The 24,260-nt window shown below is 48.5% G+C and overlaps 2 protein-coding genes across 2 annotated transcripts; both read left to right on the forward strand.

The window, feature by feature from the left end:
* The first annotated feature begins 1,264 nt into the window (after window positions 1-1,264).
* Window positions 1,265-3,291, forward strand: dazl (deleted in azoospermia-like). The gene is made up of 8 exons (XM_076149742.1): window positions 1,265-1,372; window positions 1,550-1,641; window positions 1,774-1,825; window positions 1,904-1,970; window positions 2,074-2,216; window positions 2,655-2,732; window positions 2,883-2,933; window positions 3,247-3,291. The coding sequence occupies exons 1-8, from the start codon at window positions 1,265-1,267 to the stop codon at window positions 3,289-3,291; spliced, it is 636 nt and encodes a 211-aa protein (XP_076005857.1).
* Window positions 3,292-5,701: 2,410 nt separating this feature from the next.
* Window positions 5,702-24,246, forward strand: rftn1a (raftlin, lipid raft linker 1a). The gene is made up of 10 exons (XM_076149743.1): window positions 5,702-5,867; window positions 10,574-10,725; window positions 17,949-18,132; window positions 19,965-20,073; window positions 21,497-22,118; window positions 22,210-22,413; window positions 22,571-22,680; window positions 22,761-22,864; window positions 23,031-23,106; window positions 23,368-24,246. The coding sequence occupies exons 2-10, from the start codon at window positions 10,578-10,580 to the stop codon at window positions 23,779-23,781; spliced, it is 1,971 nt and encodes a 656-aa protein (XP_076005858.1). The 5' UTR covers window positions 5,702-5,867; window positions 10,574-10,577; the 3' UTR covers window positions 23,782-24,246.
* The last annotated feature ends 14 nt before the right edge of the window (window positions 24,247-24,260 follow it).

Here is a 24,260-nt window from a genome sequence, read left to right on the forward strand (position 1 = left end):
GTGAAAAAATGAGGAGCAGGTTCAAGTCAAAATACCTCCATTATTTATTTCTGTTGTTTACAGAGAAAAGATCGGTGATGTCTCCACGTTTGACTAAATAATTAATATGCAAAATGAATAGGGAATTAATATCAATTTCGGAAAACTTTATTTCATGAACGAGGTGGGAACTAGGTGAGCACTAGGTGAGCATTTGATTGGCTGATTACTTACGTATGTGGGCGCGGCTATGTGACGTTGGTGACCAGGCAGATCTTTCGCGTTGGTAATCGTGTTTCCCAAGTGTGTGTCAGTTTTAATGATTTTAGATATGGTAAGTGTGATATAATGTGCGTTGTTGACGCTATAATGTGTTGTTACAATTCTATCAACACGAGCATGTGTAAAGTCATTAACTAATTCGATTCTACGTGGTTTTACAGCGTTAACTAACTAAGTCAGGTTAGCTAAATTAGGTGAGGCGAAAATGGCGCCCTGGCCGATAGTAGCGTTAGCTTTGGGTAACTGCACACGTTTCAAAGGGATTTAATCACGGCTATCAAACTTTAACATTCGCGCCGTTTCTTTGGCGAATGAATGTCGTTATTACTCCAGCTAGCTTCTATCTAAAATATGACTAATTTAAAGTCGAAGTCAACCAAGCCTCGTTAAGGTAAACTTGACTATCATAGTTATAGCGGTGGACTCTAGTTAGCTTAGCACTTGTTAGTTTTAGCCTAAAAAAAATCACAGATAATCCGTGTTATTAAACTTAATTTAGAGTAAAGCGAGGTTCTAGCTGACCTTAGCCGTTGCAATTAATTTGGTGATACAAGTCATGGTTTAAAAAATATATTAAAAGAATATCAATTCATTTATTGGCTTTAATTGTGAATACATCCCTTCATTTTCTCTGAACATAAGTCAAAAAGTTAGAGATACAGAGCAACAACCAGAAGAAGAATATGCAAATTCTTACATTTGAGATGTCGAAATGACTAACAACTTTTCATACTTACCTGAAATAGTTAAAATATGATATCTTGGATGGTAATTGAATCAAGAAGTAATTTCGTCATCAGTTGCAACATCACAAGTGTGAGCTGAATGTCCCATGGATACACTGTGAGCCCCCATCAGTGCACTATTGTCGCTTCATAATACAAGGTCTTGTGGAGATCCTCACAGGGCCACGAGTTCTGAATGGCAATGAGGAAGAGTGACTTCTTTCATCTCTGTCGACGACCAAAAACCAAAGGGATTTGTCTTTCAGGATGCTGACAAGATGAGCGCCGGCCATGCGTCACCTGCTCAGAGGCTGTCAAACGGCTACATCCTTCCTGAGGGCACGCTGACTCCCAACACGGTGTTTGTTGGTGGGATTGACGTGGATGTGAGTAACAATGAACCAGAACGGATTTATTATGAACTTATGAATATGGAAATGCAGACTGACAGGACAGATCATAGCTCAAAGCATATTTATTTTGTTACCATTAGGTGTCCTTGAAATGTAATCGCAAATCTGCTCAGCCTCATTTTTACTCTTTAAATTTGTTTGAACCTGCAGGTGGATGAAAGAGAACTCTGCAACATCTTCTCCAGGTTTGGCGCCGTCAAGGAAGTAAAACTAATCAATTACACACGAGGGACGTCCAGAAAGTGAGTTGTCTCCAGATGTCCACACGTGTCCATTGTGCATTTGTTTTTTCATAGACTTCTTTGGAGTTTTGACATCTTGTTTTTATAGTGTAAGAGTGTTTTTCCCTGAGAGTCACTTTGTTGTCTCTCTAGGTACGGGTTTGTGTATTTCAAAGATGATGTCAACATTTCGACACTCATTGAGGTAAGAAGAGCGTGTGGAGCTGTCTTTAGTTTTATTTTTATGTAACGATTTAAGGTAACGTCTCGTCTGTCTTCACAGCAAGAGATCTCCTTTAAAGGTCAGATACTCAAGCTGGGCCCTGCCATCACAAAAAGCCGTTGCTATCGTACGTATACAGACCAAGTTCATTTGGATGTTAGGCAGTGAGAGATCACTGCTCCACATGTGCCGTATTTCACGCTGTCCTGTTATTTCCCTCCTTCATGCAGGGTCCAGGCTGCACTGTCAGGTTTGCCAGGTGCCTTGGGCAGGCACTCCCTCCCAGTGTTTCTACATGGGCTTTTGCCCGTCCATGGGAGGGGGCGTGGCACAGCCCTCCTCGGGGTTAAACGGATGCCCCCCATACAACCAGGTAGCTCATTAAGATGTGCAGACTGAATTGGTGTACTGGGGTAATTTCGATAATCCTACAGTTGCCCTCCTATATCTGCCAACATGTTACAAGCACTAATGTCTATTTTTAAGTGTTTAACCAAAGTACTATATTAATCTGGTATCACTGCAGCTTAGTGAGCCTGTGTGTCTGATGCAGTTAGTGACCATCATAAACCTGTGGTCTTTAATGCAATTTAAAAGTGTTTTAGCATGAATATGTATAGATGTTTCCTTTGCTGCTGCATGAAATCAACATCCCTGTGAGGAATGCAGAGGCATGAACACCAGTGAAACCCAGAGATGCTGGTCTCTGTGACCTCCACCTCCAGTGTTATACAAGAATGCTATGCTGATTGTAACAGCTGCAGCTCCTTCCAAACAGTTGTGTGTTTTCTCTCTGTGTGTCCCTTTGCAGCCGTACTCCTACTCCAATGGCGCAGGTGCCGCGGCTCCACAGATGCCCATGAACTACGCACACCCCTACGCTTATCAGGTAGCACACACAGACACACACAGCACTGTGGTCCTGCAAACAGTATAACATTAAGATTCCCCCACTTCAATTCCTCAGTTGGACATGACTTTAGGTTTGTTTGTTGATCAACAGTATGTTTGACCTCTGACCTTCCTCCCGCCCACACAGTGCCCTCCAGCTCCCTGGATGTTAAACCAGAGGACACAGCCTGTCAATCAGGTAACTGCATATTCTATTGGGGTCGTCGTGTAGGAATACATCCAGTATTTATTATCGACCACTAGATGGTGCTGTCTGCTCAATCCACGTGCACAGGCTGAAGCAATTAAGTATTTGTACAGTGGATTACACAAGGATTCATTGTTGTTTCTAAGTAGATTGTTTGCACTTGGCAGGATCGACAGACTGCTTGCGGCACTCTCAGCAGGGGTTTTGGGAGCATGTTTGTTCAGCAGCTGCTCGTGTCTGTTAAAGCATCACTGTGAGATTGTTCTCAGCCAGCTCATTTTGTGATGTCATACCCTGTTTCCAGAACTTTGTGGACTGTGGAGTCCAGACTATCATGACACTGCTGTAGTCCACCGCCCACTGAGCCCCCCCCTCCCCCCCTGACAGGTAGAACACTCTTCCAAACGTGACACTCTGTCACATTGGGGCGTGGGTAAAGCCGAGGGCACGCCGCAAGACAGAAGCCGTAGACCCACGCTCACGTCATTGAGGCTCTAGCCAACCACGTTGAGGTGTGTGCAGGTCTGGAGTGTCCCGCTTTGTCAAGAGGGCTCCCAGCATGATGTCAAATCCCTCTGTGATTGCGGAAAAGGACATAATGTAAACCAGCATGATTACTTGTGCAACATGGCAAACAAAGCAAGACACTGAGCCTCCACATGAACACGGGGCGATGAGCTTCTGTCTTGTCGTGCTCTCGGCTTAACGAGGTGTCACGGAGGGCCAAGATGCCGCGACTCTTTTTCCAATTTTAGCCAGGAACAGTAGCTGGTTTAGCTGATTGGAACACCTTTTTCCCAGAGAGGAGCGCGATCCCTTCTTGATGTCGTCTCATGCTCTTCTCTCCGGCTCTTTGTTCTCCTTGTCTTTAACGTTCCGTTCCCACTCTGGAGTCTGTTCAAGTATCTGTCCGTCTGCCCCCCCCCCCCCCCGGCTGTCCTCGAGGCTTTCTGTCCACTTTGCCTTTTCCTACAATTGCACATTCAATGAATAAATCCTCATAAATTTGAGAGCTCAGCACGGCAGCTCTTAATTCTCCGCTGTAATGATTGCAGGTTGTAGACTGTCATTCGGATGTGTGTGTGGATAAAATGGGCTTATGTTGTGATTTCTTCTTCTTCTTCTACTCCTTCAGACATGGAGGCCAGGGAGCTCCGGCGAGTGGAAATGCAGACCAGACCCAGTCCTGATGTCCCACACAGCTGCCAGCCGAGGACTTCACCGGCTGCTACCAGAGTGCCCTCCTCTCTTCTAACCCTCTGTAGCTCTTTGACACCCATTTTAACACCCAAACCACCCCTGCTCATCACCGATACCCGACCGCAAGCCGTGACCTATAAGGGGGTCACGGCCGCACGGTCAAACCCACACTGATCACAGTTGCAGGCTGAACAGGGAGAGCAAAGCACCCTCATAAGTCTTCCCTTTCCCCTCTTCATCCCTTTTAATCTCACGCGTTGTTGTGGTAGATTGACGTCATTTATTCTTTACTTGTTTGAAAGATTTGTTTCTTTTGGCCTCTGTGAGGGCTCTCTGTGCACAGAGATGATATTTCTATTTACTGTAACCGCGTCTTAACACCAGAGTGTTTATTCGTGTTTTGTAATTGTCTTTAACAAATGTTCCGAGTCCGACGCTCTTGTGATGACCTCATTTCATTCACTCGTCACCCTTCGAGGCACTCTTTGTCTGCGCTTCGTTTCCTTTTCACCGGGTGTTGATAACGTTTGCCCCGTTTTGTCACTTGAAGGCGCCTTTAGTGTCGCCGATCTCCCGACTTGCACAAAGCACGACACGGCGTTCCTTGGAAATCACACTCATTGTATTTATCACCGTTTCATGTTTTTCCCCCCCCCCTTTTTGGTGTGGAAACAATTTTGATACATTTTGAAGTCTGGACAGTTTTTTTAGGCGGGGGGGGGGCGAGGGTTCAAGATTCATGGTTGCCGTTCGGGGTTTCATCATGTTATTCTTTCAGTATGTGTGGAGACGCACATTTGTACTCATCTTGACCCAGTTTTACAGGTTTTTAAGGGTCCCCCCCCTAGTTACCATGTCTGGTTGTATTTATAGGACTGTTGTGTTCAGAGAGCCTCATTGTTCTCACTGTTGTTATTGGAGTTGACGTTTCCGTGGGGTTTGTATACAGTTTTTGGAATAGTAATATAAAAGTTGAACTGCTCACTCAAGCTTGTGTACAGTTTCTTGTCACGGTCCGGGTGAAGACCTGGTCTGGATTCGGTGGTACACGTTTGCTCTGCCAGTCAGTCTGCCTCAGCAACAAGCCTCATCATCTCCTTCATCACAGCATTTGGTTGTTTGTCACAGCCTGACGGCTCCCCGGGGTGCCCTGTCCTGCCTGTGACCCCCAGTCAGACATTCTTGAATTATGGATAAAGCCTCTGGGTGGCTTCTTATGAAATATGAATTCTCAAAAAGGAGACCCTTGGAATAATAACACTGGCCACAGTAAAGCCAGACTAACATGGATCAGGACTGAGCTCTGTGCTCATCAAAAGAGCTTCATAGTACCTGCATTTCTTTAATCTTTTGATGCTTTCACTTTATAACATATATTGCTTTTTTTGTGTGGTTGACTTAGTAGTTTTCATATTTTCCCACAACTTATTAAGCATCCCAGCCTGGAGAGTGAGTGATTGAGGAGTGAAACGGGGAGGAGAGAGGATGAGAGAAGGAGTAGACGGAGAGAGGCGGGGAGAACGCGTGTGTGTGTCAGTGTGTGTACCTCTCCTGACTGGCGGACACAGCAGCAGCAGCCTGTTGTTAGTGTGTGAATGGAGGATTCTTCAGCTGTTGGATCGCAGTGCCAGAGTGTAAACAGCAGGAGAAGGACGCTCACGCTTCACGCCAGAGTCCAAGTGCGGAGATCTGTCCGTCTGTGCATCCGGGGACCTGCCTGACTGGGTGAGTAGAGAGTTTGTGTATTTGCTCTAAAATGACACTGTGAAAGAAAGAAAGGAAAAGAAGAAGCGGGGGAGTGTTTACGGGATATTCTTGAGCAATCGCGCCGCGCAGATTTACTAATATGTCGAGTGAGTTTGCATAACGTGGCAGCAAGGGATTAAAACTTTGTAAAAGGAGAGATGGAGAGGAAACGGGAAAAGGTGAAATCCTCTTTTAAAGTTTGGACTCGGTTTAATTTTTGCGACGCTTTGTTCCGTTTGTGTTCACTCGCTGTCACAGGTGGAAGTGAGAGGAAGATGTGCGTGACGGGAGGAAACGTGCCGAGCGCAGATGGAGTGTGTGTGTGTCAGTGTGTGTGTCGCCCAGAGATAGATTCGGTGCGTAAGCGACCTGTCATGTATCATTTCCCGGTCAGTGAACCGTCAACGGCTCCACGTGTGTCGCTCCCCGGGACGCTGCGTGTGCGCGCGTGCGTGCGGGGTGGGGGTGGGAACGCCGGGCATTGAACGCACCACAGCGCAATATTAAGGCAAAAAAAAAAAAAATATTTTCGATTTATCACCAGGAAAGCGTCACTCCGAGATAAACTAGAGGCCGTAAGAGCGCAGCGAGACAGATGAAGCTGTTTGCTCTGTGATACGCAATGATTCATCGCAGCAGCAGCAGCGGGATAACATTTCTACCGCGAGTCTAAATTGAGTGTGTGCGGCGTTTAAATGATAAAAAAAAAAAAAAAAAAACGAAACAACCCCGGATGTAGAAATTGCCACAGTCTACCCGAGTGTTAAGTGGTTTGGCTCTCCAGTCCAAACACTCTTCCTTTGTTCATAAAAGGTTCTATTTTTCGAGCACAATACAGACCAATACATCACTGTCACCGTGTGTTTCCCTCCGCTCCTGTAGCCTCATTAAAACGCCTGCGAGGTGAACACTCAGGGAATCATACCTCCCTCCAGGCATCTTTGACACACTCCCAGTCAGCTCTCTTTCTGTCTGTGTCTGTCTGCCCCCCCCCCTCCCCCCTCCTCTTATTCAGTTCTTAATTTCCTCCTCACCCCCCCCCCTCACCTCATCCCTTTGGGGAGGCTCACTTTGTCTCACAGGACTGTCTGCTCTTGGATTTGCTTAAATTTTAATAAGTCACAACAATATAGTGCAAGTGTTTCCTTAAATAGCTCCCTCCTCGGATGTCACGGATAATATGGGATTAGATCAAATGTTAATGTGTAAAAGAAATCATTTAGTTTCACATTGGTTGTCCGTTTACAGGCCGCAGGCGTCGTTGCGGTGACCGTAAGCCGCTGGTGATGGGGTGTGTGCTCGTTATGATTCATTGCAACACTCAGATACAGGAATTAACACGAAAGCAACAAGTTTCCAAACTCTTCCAACCGCACGGCGATGCTATAGCCCACAGCTTTGTTTACCTTTTAAATAAAATCCATTTGGAGAGTGAATGCCAAACATTTCTTGTGAAAGCTCTTGATCGTAGTTAAATGTTGCTTCTTAGCGAGTCTGGGATCAAATCTCAGCCCCGAGCAAACAAACAGCATAAAGTCTCTGTGCTTTGGCTCGAAACACTGCAGCCGGGGAATGTAAAGCTCTCGTGTAGGAGATGTCTGAATTGGATTTCTGACAGACGGGGTGTGGCAGACGCAGGCTTACGTTGGTGTCCTGATGTAATAAGGTAATAATTGAGGAGGTGGAGGAGGGGAAGAAGACCACAATGCATTGCGGGTCGGTGGCGGTCTAGATTGACATTCATGGTATATTAACTTATCCCAGCTTAGTGTTCCAGTGTGTCCTGATCTAACACATCATGAACCTCTAATCGTCTCATTATTGTTACAGCTGTTGCCAAAGCGCTTTGCACACGAGTTAATACATGTTTAATTTTCTGTCTTTTAAAAACAACAAATGTAGGTTAGGAAGGTGTGTGTGTGTGTAGGTAGGAGGCTTTCAAGTTCGGTGCTCTCCAGTTGTGTCCCATGTGTGGACTTTGTTGTCCCTCTGCAGCAGATGAAGCCGCCGCTTAGTGAGCAGCCCCCCCCCCCCCCCCTTCCCTCTGTCTGTTTGTCTGTGCTGGATCACACAGACAGAGACAGACAGACAGACAGACAACCTTCACGTATACGTTTGCTGTCATTTCAAAACTCTGTTACAAGAGCTCCTCTAATGAGAAGCTCTCCGCCACTCGCTGTCTGTCTCCCCACGTTCCTCCATTCCCTCTCCTTTTATCCGTCTCTCTCTCTCGCTCCCCCCCCCCCCCCCTCCTGTTTAATGGATCTTGTCTCTCTGTCAAGGCCTTTGTGCCCGTGTGTGTGTGTCTGTGTGTGTGTGCGACAGCGACACATTCTGTTTGAAGTCAACATGTAGAGGAGAAGGTCTGCCGTAGCAAAAAAAGGCCTCAAGTCTCAAACTCACTGCAGTTTCTCTCTGAATACGTCGTCGCTCTTTCACTCCCACTTTGCGTCCAATTACAAAGTTCTCCTTCTGAGCCTCACAGTAGACTTCACGCTTCATATTGTGCCTTTTGAATCTGAACGGCTCTAAGATAGAGGATCCAGTGTCGGTGTGAGACGGAGAGAGGAACCAATCCAGTTTGATCCGTGAGTAATAAAGCCAACTGCCACCAGCAAAGTCATGAGCTAATTGTTCTAAATTGTTGCAATAATCCGTATTTCTCTCCGCGCTGCATTATGCATAAAGCAGAATGAGGACAGTAGATTTGATTTTCACATAATTTGAAAATTAACCACCTAAGCCCACAAAGGAAAATCTGTCCGTTCACATATTTCCTGTTTAATGGGGCTCAACATGTGCAGGGATGAATCTGGAACATTTAATAGTGGAGATTTATCAGGCACTGAAACTTAAAACACATCAGAAGTTCAGACTCGTTCTCAGATCCTTTGGATGAGGAAGTTCAGAAAGAGTGAAGTTGAAGTTGTGTGTTTGGATGGAGGCTCAGGCAGGATGTTTGTGTGTCTAACTTAGTCCTAACCCCGAAGCCTACCAGGCTCAGCGGGGGAGAACCTCCGCTGAGAAGACGAACTGAGCCGCCAGACAAGCAGGATGGACAGACAGACAGAGGGAGGGAGAGGAGGAGGAGGGGATAAAGGACTAGTGGGGATTCCGTGCATGGTAGAGAGAGAAAAAGGGTGTGAAAGGGATGGAGGGTGTAATGTGGCGGAGGGGAAAGAGGAAGAAGCAAAAGGTACAGAGGAGATGAGAGGAGGAAAGATGGAGGAAGGGATGACATAGAAGAAAGGACGAGTGGTGAAACGGTGATGGTTGGATTGAGGAATGGAGGGAGGAAGATGAGGGGCCACAGTCAGAAGGGATAGAGGGAGCAGAGAGGATGAAAGATGTGTGGGCAATACAGCAAAACGCTTTGACTCAGCGGACAAGGAGAGGAAGAGACCCGTCCTCTCTCTGTTTACCATCCCTCCATCATCCCTCCATCTCCCTGTTTCCTCATGAGTGTGTAATAACTGGAAGAATAATGATTGTTAATTGCTCCTCTTTGCATTTATGTAAAATGCCAACTCCAGTCTCCAGAGAGATGAATGAAAGCGTGGCCAAGATGCTGCTGTCGCTTCTGACTTTCTAACCTTTCGTGTACCGTGCAATCAAAGCTGTAAGTCACCGAACGCACACACACACAAGCGTGTCGGGCCGGGCTTAATGTCGTCTGTTAGGATCGTTAGACGAGTTAATGTCCGTGCATTTGGCCCGTTGGGAGTCACTGTGTCATTTTCCATGCTCCCTAAACAGATACTCATACAGATATAGACCTGCCCTTAGGGAAGACGTATTTACACACACACACATACACACACACAAACACACATACACACCGCACCATGTGGCTCTTACAAGCAGTGGCAGACCGGGATATTAAGCATAACCGTGGTGTGTGCGCGACACTGTCACATCTGATTAGCCTGATGTAGTTTGGCCACGCCCAGATCAGAGCTACTCCCCCCCCCCCCCCCCCCCCCCCCCCCAACTCAGGCCCTCCGTCCAATCCCACTTGCTCTTATTTCCACCTCACTGATTTGTCTCCAACGCCGTCCGCAAAAATTCTCCCTTGATTTAACGCAACTTCCCGTAAATGATGTAGTTTAGAAGCGGAAATGTTCACCGGTGACAGTTTGCGTGTTTCATGGAGAATTTCAGATCATCACAGGAGAAGGATCGTGCTGTTACGCCCATAACTCTCCTCCTCTCCTCTCCTCTCCCCTCTTCCTCCTCTCCTCTCCTCTCCTGTCTGTCTCGCCTAGTGCCGCTCTGCTTGACAGGCGGGAAATCAGTCTCATTTCTGCTTTAATTCGCTCCGATCAAACCCGCCGCTCCCAATCAGCCCTATTTGATTAGGCGCTGCCGTATCACGCACCCGAAGCAGGTAATGGCTGACACTTTCATATTTCTGTGTTAAAAGAGAGAGAGAGAGAGAGAGAGAGTGTGTGTGTGTGTGTCAGAGAGTGAAGAAGAGACAGACGCACACAAACACACACTCACACACATCAGTAGGAGTTGTGGGTGACAATCACACTCCTCTGGATGTGTTAATGTGTTCTGTAAATTTAGAAACTATCAATTTCTCCCAACTCCAGTGTTTGTTGGCACCTTCCTCTTTTGTTGTCACTCATCTTGCAATCCTTCCTCCTCCTCCCCTCTCCCCTCCTCCCCTCTCCTCTTAGGGACATGGGGTGTCGGCTCCCTAAGTTGCGGAAGGCAGAGGAGCGGCGAAGCCCTGGCAAGATCTACTCCACCTTACGTCGGCCTCAAGTGGAGACCAAAGTGGGCGTGGCCTACACCTACCACTTCCTGGATTTCCTTTTGGGGAAAGAAGGTAACAACAAAACCTAAACCTACCTCTTATTACAGTCAGTGGGTATGGACCCTATGATGATTTATATATGGACACAATCGTACTATTTATTTATTAATACTACTTATAAAACACAAAATGCGGAGGGAAGTGAAAAGATTTAAAAATAAATATGTCACACAATTCAAACAGTCGTGTGTGTGTGTGTGTGTGTGTGTGTGTGTGTGTGTGTGTGTGTGTGTGTGTGTGTGTGTGTGTGTGTGTGTGTGTGTGTGTGTGTGTGTGTGTGTGTGTGTGTGTGTGTGTGTGTGTGTGTGTGTGTGTGTGTGTGTGTGTCTCCTGACTTACACCCCTGCCGCTCTCTCCCTGATGCTTGGTGTCTTGGGAATTTGAATGTCAATATACGTTGTTTTTCTGTATTTATGAGTTTGTGTATCTCTGAGCGTGTTTCTGCTAATGTGCAAATGCGTGGGATATATGTGTGTGTGTGTGCAGTATCTTGAGAATGTTTGATGCGAATCCTCCAGAGGCATCCGCTTTCTAAAAATACTAATTCCACTATTGTGTTGTGTGGCCTGCGAGGCGATGTGGAGGCATGTGAGGAGGGAAGCAGAGAGGAAGAGCAGACGCCAAGTGAGGCTCCTCTTCTTCTTCTTGTGCTAACCTGCACCGTGCAGATGCAAAGAAGCTCACTCGGGTCCTTTTATTTTTTAGAGGAACAGACAGCAGACATGCCGCAGCCAAGTGGCAACAGGCCGCTCGCTAGTCAGCTTCATTTTCAGTGGCATGTTTGGCAATCAGGTTAGCGTGTAGTCTTGGCTGAAAAACGGAGAGATCTGGCAACCTGGAACGGCTGCGGTGACGGCAGCAGAGAGTAGACAAGGGACAGGCTCTAAAAGGCAACACAACTAACACACACACACACACACACAGACACACACACACACACACACACCTCCACACCTCCACTCAGTGTTGGTACAGGCTGGCAGAGTGTGGTATTCATCCACACACCAAACACTTTGGAGCGTTTAGTGGACAGAGTGGTGTTATCTGTTGACAGACAGACAGGCGGGTCGTTTATATGATAAACTCACTGACACACCTGAGCTGCTGCAGATGGATAAATGCTGTCTGTCCCTGTCTCTGTGTCTATCTCTGTGTCTCACTCTCCCCCTGTCTGTCTCTCTCTCTCTCTCGGTGTCTCACTCTCCCCCTGTCTCTCTCTGTCTCTCTCTCCCCCTGTCTGTCTTTCTCTCTCTTTCTCTCACCTCTCTGTCTCTCTTGCTGCCTCTATGTCTCTCTCTCCCCTGTCTGTCTCTATCTCTCGCTCTCTCTGTCTGTCTGTCTCTCTCTCTCCCCGTCTGTTTGTTTCTGTCTCTGTCTCTGTCTATCTCTCTCTGTCTGTTTGTCTCCCTCCCTCTCCCTTTCTATCTGTCCCTATCCCTCTCTCTCTCTCTCTCTCTCTCCCTTCCTTTCTGCCTCTCGCTTGCTCTCTCTCTCTCTCTTGTGATAGAGAGACTAAGAGAAGTGAAGGATTCCTGAAGGATTATCTGATTGTTTGTGGAGATTGAGAGAGCTCATTCCCAGCAAAGGGATTTATTTGTGTGTGCGTGCGTGCGTGTGTGTGAGAGTGTGTGTAGGAGGCAGATAGAGGAGTCTGCATGTCGGTCTTTGACATTGAGCAAACCCACGGTCAAATGCACGCTTTAATTCAATTTGGCTTCCATTAATAACGTTATTTCCCTGCCAGTGTGACTTGATGACTCCCACACAGTAATGAAACTCCAATCTCTGTGCCGCCGCTCCTCCGAGATCTCTGTGAGACGGTTTGTTTACGGAGGAAGATGAGCTCAGCGTTCAGACTGAGGAGGAGGGCCACGCTGTTTTTAACTTGACCTTTGACCAGCGAGTGATGACACTCATTAGACACGCAGAGCCCGGTGATATAGAGTCCGCCTTTGTTTTATAAGCTCTGCGTCAACTCCTGCATTGCCTGAGCTCAAAACTATTTCCTTGTGACTAAGCCCATCACACACACACACATCACACTGGGTTACAATAACCCCGCTGTAAACAGAGGGAGGAGAAGAGGTACATCTTCATCGTCTCAGCCGTTTGGCCTTTTAAGGCTTCGTTTTTCTCAGTCAGACCTCAAATGGAAGCCAAACTGGGTTTTTTACACATTTTCAAGTCGCGGATGTCTTCGTTTTTTGTAAATTCTGGCATGTAACATCTTTTTCTCTTGTACTGTTTTATCATCCCCCCACACACACACATACACACACCTTCCTGAAAGTGCCACAACCTTCATTATCCCCTTTGCAACATCGATTGGTTACCTTGACATGCCAGCATGTAGAGTTTGAAGTGTAACAGCCATGTGTGACATTTTAAACCGCCATCCTTTGTGTCAAATCTGTGCCCTGATAATGAGCGAGAGAGAGAGAGAGGAAAGAACAGGAAAGGCAGCGCAGATGGGAGGGAGCGAAAGAACGGAGGGTGAGAGGATGAGCGGAGCGGGAAGGCGAGAACGAGAGCGTCGGCCAGGTCTAGATCGTCCCAGAGAGAGAGAGAGAGGTGTGAGAGTGGAGAGCGGGAGTCAGGAATCTGAAGATGAGGTTGAGGTGTGATGCTGTGTGACGAACGTTGTTCCCCTGAGCCGACGGCAAGGAGCTGAACTCTGCTGATGACTCTGTGTTCTCCTGCAGAGATGGAGACCCCCTCGGCTCATTAAAGTGTGTGTGTGTGTGTGTGTGTGTGTGTGTGTGTGTGTGTGTGTGTGTGTGTGTGTGTGTGTGTGTGTGTGTGTGTGTGTGTGTGTGTGTGTGTGTGTGTGTGTGTGTGTGTGTGTGTGTGTGTGTGTGTGTGTGTGTGTGTGTGTGTGTGTGTGTGTGTGTGGCTTGTCTGCCTGTGTGGAGGTGAAGCTACTCACATTTTTAGTAGCTTCACAGTGTAGCTTTCTCTGTAACTTGTTTTATCCACAAGCAGCTGTTTAGCTTTTACCAAGCTACTAGTGAGGGGACACTCTTTTCACGCTTTTCATATTTATTTCCTTTAAACCCTTTCTGCTTATTTTGAGAGTAAATGTAATGTTAAAGTAGCTTCATTGTAGTTAACATTTTCCTAAGGAGCTTGTAGTGTAGCTAAATACTTTATTGAGAGAGTAGTTACCTACAGCTTAACTACACTAAATCAGGAGTAGCTTCCACCTTGAAAAGCTTCTGTTTCAAAGTAGCTTCCCCAACACACACACACACACACACACACACACACCTACACACCTACACACACACGCTGTGATCTATCCCTTCAGCCTCACACCTCGTATCTCTGCTATCAATCGGTGTGTGATGTATTTGGCTCAAATATGAGCCGAGCACAGATCCATCAGGTTGCCAGATCTGGGCACAGTTAGTTTCCCCCCCCCCCCATAAACGCATGAATGATTTTCACAGAAGTCTGCGGAGAATAATGAACCAATACGCTTCAACCAGCCTTTGTCTCGCTGCTGTATTTTATTATTTCTTCGTTCTTATTGGCACGCGGCCTGTACGAGAGAACGCCAGCAAAGATGGCAGAGACGAGCCGTGTCAGAAGTGAGCCAGGCGATCAGGAGATTCACAGCACGGCGAGTCCACGCTCACGTTGCCAATGCTGCGTCCTAGCCGAGACCAACCTGTGGGACGAGACCGAGCAGACGGAAGCCACGGCGTCCGCTGGCAGGTTTACGCAGAACAAAGATGTAGAAATGAGCATAGAGTTGGCTTCTCTCGTCCTGAGGCGCTTCACTTTACGGCTTTCTTGGACCCGTGGCTGCATTTCCCCCCAAACAGCAGGGGGCGCTCCACGCTCCCGGCTCCAGGAAGTAGATGATTTACTAGTCAGTAGTTTTGGCACACATCCTCACCCTAAGACCTCTGCAAGTCATTAGAGGGCCGCTTAAGTAGAACATGAACCTCCAGCAAGCCGGGGGGATCAACCTGGCGGGCGTCTGCAAGCAGTAATCCGCACGCACGCACGTACCCCCCTCACAGGCTTAGTGCAACACACACACACACACACACACACACACACACACACACACACACACACACACACACACACACAGCACGGGCAAAGGCTCGGCCCGTACACACTCAGTTTATTATGCTTCAGAGTCGAGCAGAAAGTCGGGGATTTGTACAAGGAATTAATTAGCTCATTCACACAGCTACTGGCCACACACACACCCCACACACAGCTCGTGAAACTCAGGGTCTGAGAGTGAGGAGTCGCTGTGCTCCCCATGTGGTCATATATATATTTATGTATCTGAGGGGGGGGGGGAGTGTGTGTGATCATCCACACGTTCACACACTCTCTCTCTCTCACCGCCTCTGTCTTCATCTCAAACACATGCAAATGTAGTCGGTCCCTCTCTTATGTACAGTAATCCTCACACACACACACTCGTACAGACGCGGTTACACTTCCTCTCACATGTCTTATGCTGTCAAAGGCACACACACAGACACACAAACATCACAGATTGTCTCGCTCATGCAGGAAGCACATTCATTCCCTCACGCTTCTTTCTCACGCCTTCGCTCTTAAATTTATCTGCCTTTCTCACGGGCCGGAGCAGAATGGACCAGATGTTTGCTCCATAACGAAGGAAGCGGCCATCGGCGTGTGTTTGTCGCGTTCTCGCCGACGTGATCCAGCCAAAAATGAATCATGCCGACATCGATAACGGAGCCGAGCGACATAACCGCCGCCAGCTGTGCCAATATTTCATCCATGTGATCAGAGAATGCAAACCAGCTTCCTTTGAGTGCTTCTCTCCATCGGTAATGTAAAAGACGTTGCCATGGTTTCCCCCTTGCGGCTCTGGCTACATTGTTGCATTTGTGCCGCTTGCTTTCCGTCTCCTATAGCTGGAACTTCATTCTCTGTCAAGTCTGTTTCCACTAGACTCTTACAAAAATGACTTCTTTATCGTCTCGGCCCTGTGGAGTGAGCGTGAAGTCGGAATTCAGGCGCGAAATCCTTCAAAACACTTTAATTCTAACGTGCTTGAGCTTTGAAAAGTGCTTGAAATGAAATTGTAATCGTTTTATTCTCGTTATAAATCGCTATCTGCTTGAATAATTCACTTTCTCGACGTAGAAATGAAATAGTGAGAGAATCGGTGTGTGATGGGATGTGTGTGTGTGTGTGTGTGTGTGTGTGTGTGTGTGTGTGTGTGTGTGTGTGTGTGTGTGTGTGTGTGTGTGTGTGTGTGTGTGTGTGTGTGTGTGTGTGTGTGTGTGTGTGTGTGTGTGTGTGTGTGTGTGTGTGTGTGTGTGTGTGTGTGTGTGTGTGTGTGTCCGTCTGATGGAACAGCGAGCACAGGAGGGGTCGCCAGGTCAACGAGCGTCTGCGAGGAGACGAGAAATGTCAATTACAGCCGAAGCGAGCAAACGGGGGCGAACCGCGGCGGCCGGGTTCCTTCGCACAAAACTTACACTAATGAACACGAGTACCACTTTTCCATCTCTTCCCCCTCGGCCAAGATGTGTGTGTGTCACATGTTACATGTTACATTAGGATTGCACAGATGTGTCTAATGAAGTAGCCGCCGAGTGTGTAGGCCGGAATCTCTCACTCACACTCACACACACACACACACACACACACACACACACACACACACACACACACACACACACACACACACACACACACACACACACACCCACCTCTCTCACTGCCTTCGATAGCCCAAAAACCCGTAAACTTCCAGCAGGCTCATTTCTGCCCTGAGCCGTTGTTCCCTTGTTTGTTCCCATTCCGGAGAGCGGAGACAGTTTAAATAAATGAAACGCCTTCCCGGGCTAAAGCGCGGCGTAACGGCCTCATAACTCGCGTACGTCTCGCCCGAGTTAACTGCGGTGCCTCCAGTGCGTCTTGTCGGTGGGTGAGCGGTGGCCGTGCAGAGCTAATGACGGCTAATGACTGTTTATGGTGACAGGCTGGTTGTTATCCGCCCCCACCAGCGTCTCCAGCTGTTGTTATTATGGCTGCTCAGCCGCTCATACGTCCCCACAGACACACGTTTAAGGGTTTGGTTGATGAAAGCCTCTCACCGTGCCAAGCAGCCGTGCCAACGCCGTGCCAAGGGTTTGGGTTAGGTTTTTTCCCCCCCTCTCCTATTGTTCAACTGACATGGGAAGTGTGTGTTCATGTGTGTGTTGAGGGTGTTTGCATGCTTGTACGCCACACGGTTTGTTCGTATATGTGTGCGTGTGTGTGCGAGCATGGTATATCTGTCTGTATGTGGGAACACGCTGGATGATGGAGAGCAAATTGAAAATGAGATGGCTTGCATATTTCTTTTTGTGTGTGTGTGTGTGTGTGTGTGTGTGTGTTGTTTGTGTGTTGTTTGTGTGTGTGTGTGGAGTTAATTTATTCAGGTTATTTTCTTTTCTCCAGACCCATGCAAATGAGATTGAATGGGAAAGGATGACAAGCATTCAGGCACAAACAGAGAGCCTCATCTCTCTCTCTCTCTCTCTCTCTCTCTCTCTCTCTCTCACACACTCTCCCCCCTCTCTTTCTCTATCTCCTGTCCTCGCTCTCTCTACACCCATCTTTCTCTCTCCTGCTCTGACTCTGACTCTCTCTCGTTCTCTCTCTCTCCCCCTTCTCTTTGTCTCTCTTTCTCTCTATCCTGCTGTCTCTCTCTCTCCCCTCTTCCTCTGTCTCCTGCTCTCTACACTGCTCTGACCCTCACTCTGTCTCTCTCTCTTACTCCCCCCCTCTCTTTCCCTCTAACCTGCTCTCTCTAACTCTTTGTCTGCCTGTCTGCCTCTCCCCCCCCCTCTCTCTGTCCGTCTCCCCCTCTTCCTCTCTCTCACTTTTCATCTTGGTTTTGTCTCACACTCTCAGCTGCTTTTCTGTCTTCTGCCCTCACACACACCTGGATTAACTATACAAAAACACACACACGCTGGCAAAAACACCCTGTGAGGGCGCGGCGCTCACACACGAGCCGTGCTGAGCTTTTCCATGATGACCTTCTATTCCGTTGTATTTTGTGATAAAAGGGAAACTAATAACACACAACAGGACGTGATGGTGAAAGTGTGTATTCAAATGAGCTCCGTCCTTGTAGAACTTGTAGGTCCAGACCATTTTGATAGCTATGTGTTTGGAGATTGGCTCCATTTGAACTTCTTCTCCTCTTCCCCTTCCTCCCTCTCCTGCTGTCCGTCCTGCAGAGGTCCCCGTCTCCTCGGTGCTGTGTCTGTCCTCGGTCAGAGAGTTGCCCGTCCAGCTCAGGGAACTCTACTCGCAGGGTTTCGTCCTGGTTGCCCTCCACCCCTTCGTCCACCCCTGCGGCCCGCGACACGCCCACATCCAGCGCCAGCTCCACCGGGCCGTGCTGGTCCGAGAAACACCCAGGTACACACACACACACACACAGACACACACACTTTGAAGAAGACAATACCTCCACCCAGAACAGCTCCAGCATTGATTTCCATTCATCTCTCCTAAACTAAACTATTAAAGCTGGAGAGATGATCCAGGTTATGTCAGATGTACACAGATGTAGATTTATTTTTAGGTGTTGGAGAAAGTTTCACATCATTGTTCACTTCTCTTCCTGTGTGTAGTGATCTATGCAGCAGAGAAGAAGACGCAGAGGGGTTACATCCGGCGCTGTTTTTAGCAAATAATAGGTCGCCACTTTAGTTGACTAGGTTGTTTTGACACAGAGCCCATTTGGGAGCCATTAACACACACACACACACACACACACACACACACACACACACACACACACACACACACACACACAAACGACTCAGCACCTCGCCTTCGTCATTTGATGTAAAATTAATTGCAGATGTGAGACAACCACAGCAAAGCGTCTAACTTTAGATCACTGTCCCAATTCTTTCATCCCTGTGTACGTGATTATGTACCGCAATGTATACTGACTAACTACTGTGTGTGTCGCCCTTAACTAACGTGTGCAGTTTGATCACGCTAACATGTGGAACACTCACAGTTGTGTTTCACCTGCGTGTTACTTCCTCACCTTTGGTATCCGGGTGCGAGCTGAGCGTTAACCTCAGCGTCGTGTGTGTGTGTGTGTGTGTGTGTGTGTGTGTGTGTGTGTGTGTGTGTGTGTGTGTGTGTGTGTGTGTGTGTGTGTGTGTGTGTGTGTGTGTGTGTGTGTGTGTGTGTGTGTGTGTGTGTGTGTGTGTGTGTACGCATTTGAAGGCAGGAGATTCCTCATCCTTTGGAGAGAGGTATGATTCCTCAGATGAGTAAACGTTCTCTCTTAAAGGAGTCGTTTTTGCCGACTCTACAGTTCCCCCCCCCCCCCCCCCCCCCCCTCCTGCTGTGAGCTCCTTTTGAATGTGAATTGAGGGAACAGCGAGCCGGAGCGCACAGGCAGGTGCCACGCTGCTCCTTTGATGCCCCTCCTGCCAAGCGGTCCCGCTGCGCCCTGGCATCTGTCGCCGTGGAGACGGGGATGTTTGCATCATCACCGCTCGCCAGAGGGGAACAGCGGCGCGCTTTGCTGAAAGAGAGGAAAACCATCTCTGCCCGCCGCGCTCCTTTCATCCGCCGTCTTCAATGGTGGCCGTCCCCCTCTCTCTCTCTTTTGTCCACCTCCGTGCCGTCTGCTCCGCCTTTCATCTCGCCATCAGCCGCCGTCTCCTTTCATCAAACACCCTAAATATGAAAGGAGGAAGTGGCAGATGAGCCTTTTCTAATGGAGCTGGCGGTGTCACACACACCTCCAGAGCCCATGTTATTACCACAGCCATCCCACTGACCTCAATCCCAAATCTGAAGAGGCGTCTCTCAATGCTCCTTTTATGAGCCGGGCCTTACAGTCGGAGGAGAGGAGAGGAGATTCTGTCCCTTTCTCTGGGCTAATAAGTCCTTTGTGATCCAGATGAATGAATCCTCTCCTAAAATGGAAAAATCCAGCCCGAGCCAGAATTCCCCATTTGTGATCATTCCAGGTTTATTCAGCGTCTTTTCCCCCGGCCTGGACTGGAAACTACCGACTGTGATGTGCCTGGGAGATGAAGACGCTCTGTTTACAATGAACTGGATAGGCAGAGACATTGTTCGTGGTGATGTGATAACGGTGTGAGCGTGTTTGATGATGATGATGATGACTCTGGTAATGGAGCTCCTCTACCTGCTCTGTTACCGCTTTGTGTAACCATGAACAGCTGCTGTAGTTTTGTCCTTTCTCGCCTCCACAGTTCGGAGAAAAGCCAGCTGAGATGGGCCGGCCGTCGCCTGGAGACGGACGTGTGTGTGGCCGGTCACCAGGCCCCCGACCCGGAAGTGATCCAGAACTACGTGAAGAAGGTGAGCGGACTTAAAAGGCTAAATATGATTGACACTCGCAGGCCGGTAAGGAATTCCAGCGGGACACACTGTTATTGAAGAATGTGTGTGATTAATTTGACTCATCTGCGCCTGAACAATCAGGCCAAAGGGGGCGCCGCCCTGTCAGATACACACTGTGGGTGATGGATGTCTGCGCCCTATGGCAAAAACCATACAGCCCAGTCACTTTTAAACATATATGTGTGTTTATTCCTGATTGTATTTGCCTTCAAACTCACCAGCTTCACTTTAATCACTACTGAGAAACAATAGAGTCACGCCGCGGTGGATTAATGAGGCTCAGACCTTCATCCACGCCGTCATCACCGACATTTATCCCCTGTAAAACTCACTTTCACTCTTTCTCCTCATGAATTCGCCGGCGGTCCCGACAATGGGAAATGAAAATGTGCTCTATTGAATAGATTTGCATCTGAACACCCAGAGAGCACAAAGGGAAACCTGATTGGATGGAAATGCACATGGCTGAGTATAATGCGATCGGCTCCGGCAGCGTGACAGGAATAACCAATCAGATCACAAGCTGCCGGGGAGCGAGAGATAAGAAGCCAGGAGAGCTGTACAGGGGCAGGTTAGAGTGTGTGTGTGTGTGTGTGTGTGTGTGTGTGTGTGTGTGTGTGTGTGTGTGTGTGTGTGTGTGTGTGTGTGTGTGTGTGTGTGTGTGTGTGTGTGTGTGTGTGTGTGTGTGTGTGTGTGTGTGTTCGCTCTCTCTCTCTCTTCCCCAATACTCACCCGACCACCCACTCTCAATCTGTTTCTACACACTCATCTGATACAACTGTGTGCGTTTGTCTATTTCTGCAAGTGTTGGATGGTAATTGAAAGAGAGAGGCTGTTTGTATATGTAATTTCTCTCTCTCTCTCTCTTTGTGTGTGTGTGTGTCAAAAATAGTGGGTAATAGGGAAAGATGCGTCTCATTATTGTTGTGGTAGTTTGCAATCTGATTCCTCAGGCGAGCTCATCGAGAACTGTCAGCCCAAATATCAACTGACAATTAACCGCCAGAGCTCCATGGGAGGGACACACACACACACACACACACACACACATACTGTCACACTCGCGTGAACACACAAATGTGTTGAGATAATGAGGTCCTTTTGTCATTTGAATATTTGATCTCTACACTTGATTGGGCGGGCTGTAATGTAGTGTGTGTGTGTGTGTGTGTGTCTGTGTGTCTACTCCGAGTGCGTCGGCCTTTTGTGACAACGAGCCTTTGTTTGTCTCTTTACATTAGAAGAGAGGAGCTAATGTAGTCCTGCTGCCCTGAATGGCGTCTTTTGTATTTATACATCGCTCTAATTAGATTCTAATACAGTCTGTGTGTATAAATGATCACATAGTGTGTGTGTATGTGTGTGTGTTTTCCGTCACCAGATCCAGGACGTGGCGGAGCAGGGGGTGATGTTTGTGGGCTTCCTCCAGCAGCCCGGTGGAGGCCCCTGCTTCCTGGAGCAGTGGGACCCCGAGGAGCTGTCGTCCCTCCACTCCAGCCCCTCCCCCATCCGCCGGCACCCCCTCAGCGCCAACAGCAGTCCGACCGATCCGACGGATGCAGAAGAGGACCGCCTTTATGAACCCAGTGAAGAGTTGGATGACCCGGGACGTGTGCAGCAGTCTCTGAGGTCCAGCCAGAGTTTAGAGCTGGAACCAGAACCTCAAGATGGGGGCTGCGAACCCGGTGCAGACGCGGCCCACAGGTGTCAAAACCCGGGAGACACCAAACTGTGTTCAAACCCTTCAGAACCTGCAGGTGCGATCAGACAGAAGGAAGCCTGCACGGTTGAAGCAGAACTCGCAGATTCAAACCGTAAAGAACGCAAAGGTTCGAGTTCAGACACCTGCATCAGCTCGCCGGAACTCCAACAGAACCACAAGAAAATGTCCAGTTCTACGTACGCGCATCGGCAAAGCAGGGCCACAACGCACAACAACAACAACCACATCCGGTTCAGGAGCTCGGAGAAGGAGAAGAAGAACGCGACCTCGCCACAAACCAGTGAGTAACTCGCTTTCTTATCTCGATGTCACAGATTGGTAACGACGCTGAAACTCTCTCTATGTCTCTGCGTGTGTGCGCGCGCCTGTAGGGATGCAGCTCTTCGCCCTGTACAACCACACGGGGGAGCTGTACACGTCGCTGAGGTTCTACTCGCTCAAGGTGCCGCTGCGAGTCCAAAAGGAGGCGGGGCTAATCACAGAGGTGGACGCTCATTGGCTGGACCACATGACTCAGCATTTCACCAGCGGCGCGCGCCTCGTCGACGGTTTCTTCTACCTCGGCGACGAACGCGGTACGTTTGGTTTATTTAGTGCTGCCCCCTATCGGCCAGGTAGAGAATTTCAGTTTCAATTAAGACCAAGGCAGCATAAAGTCGCAGTGGGAGATTGTAGATCGTAGAGTGGAACTCCGGTCGGTCTTTATCTGACTCCATCTCTTCATTTCTCCAGACGACGGGGTTTCATCGGTGGACAGCGTTTTCATCTTCCAGAGCCCGGCGGAGGAGAACACACACGCCGCCTACGACGCCATCGTGGTGGAGCAGTGGACTGTTGTGGATGTGAGTCTTTGGAAGTCAAAGTGTGTGTGCGTGTGCGTGTGGTTTCTCTGCCATGATCCATGTACTCGTCTCCCCTCCAGGGTGTGGTGGTAAAGACGGACTACATACCGCTCCTCCAGTCTCTGGCTCCCTATGGGTGGAGGCTGATGTGTGTGTTACCCACACCCATCGTGAAGACCAACAGGTACAGAACCACACCGTGCATCTCTGCTACTCCATTCATCTTTACACACGTTCACTGTGAACGGGAAATCAAAGACTGAGACAAGTCAGTGTACACAGGACAGACGGTGCGTTCAAGTACACGCGTTCAGTGAGGATAGTAAAGTTTCGCTCTTTTCTTTCTGTAGCGACGGTAGTTTGTCGACCAAGCAGATCCTTTTCCTCCAGCGACCCGTTCTGCAGCGCAAGAGAAAAGACTTCAAGGTTTGTAGACAAATCTCTTGGTTTCCTGTGTTGTGCCGTTACGATTCGTCACGGTTGGTGTCGTTAAAATGTCATGTTACTAAATATGGGAAATACAAGGAATGAACTTGCACAGGAAAATTCTAATAATAGGAGAACAGAGCCGGAAACTTTTCAGGAAAGAGGCGTCAAGGTGAGACTTTGTAGTGTTTTGTCAGGTGCCAAAGAAAGATGAAGAGCACAAAGTGAGAAACTGTCTCAAAACGTCTTTTTGACTTTCAGATGCTGAACCTCAGGAGCCGCAGCAAGGCAAAGAAAAGCTCGACGGGAGATACGCCCGAGGAGGAGAAAGAGGACAAGTCCCCCGTGACGGAGCGAGAGATGGACTGTCTGAGGAGGAGAGAGCGAGACGGGAGGAAGAGCGGCGCCGACCAAGACGGGAAAAGCGAGGGGCCTGAGCCTCAGAGAGTTGGAGAGGAAGCTGAGCGGCGGGAGGGCGTCTCCCTCCCGACGGGCCGCGGCTGCTTTGAAAACCAGGAAGAGGAGACCGACATCGACCAGATCCCGCCGGCCACGTGGGAGAAGACAGTGAGATGGACAGATGTGTGTGAGGGAGACGGCGGAGGGGTGAAAGAGGAGGAAGTGGGGATCAAACAGCAGCGGATTGAGAGAGCGCTGTTTTCCGGAGTGTGTTGACACAAAACAGCGAATCTGAAAGGAAAGTCCTGCCCATTTTGGACATTTTAGTATCTCTTCAGGACGATCCAGATGTTGTCTGTCTCCTTTAGAGGTCCTAGCTCTCCCTTAGGGGGACGTGGTGTTCGTCCAGTCGTCTGTTCGGGTCAAACACACAGCAAACTGCAGCACGCCTCCTCTCCCAGCCTTAAGTATTACTTCTCTCTCACCTATTGCTGTATTTTCCTACTTACTCGCTAAAGGTCGCTGTTTAGAAAAAAAGGGAAAACTGACCTCACTGTATTTTTTTATGTATAATTTAAGACAGGAACAAAGGTTAGAGACAGCTGAGCGGTGCGTTGATGTATTAGTTGTATACTTATCAGGCCTGAAGGAAACGCTGTGTGAAGTAGATGTCAGCTTTTATGACTTCTCCCCTGCACCACCTGTGCTTGTGTGTAATTGCTGTGACACGACCGTCGTTCTATAGAGGCAAAAAG

This window comes from Genypterus blacodes, unplaced genomic scaffold (assembly GCF_046128005.1).
Source record: "Genypterus blacodes isolate CSIRO-AG114 ecotype Tasmania unplaced genomic scaffold, CSIRO-AGI_Gbla_v1 ptg000048l_1, whole genome shotgun sequence".
Taxonomy (NCBI): domain Eukaryota; kingdom Metazoa; phylum Chordata; class Actinopteri; order Ophidiiformes; family Ophidiidae; genus Genypterus; species Genypterus blacodes.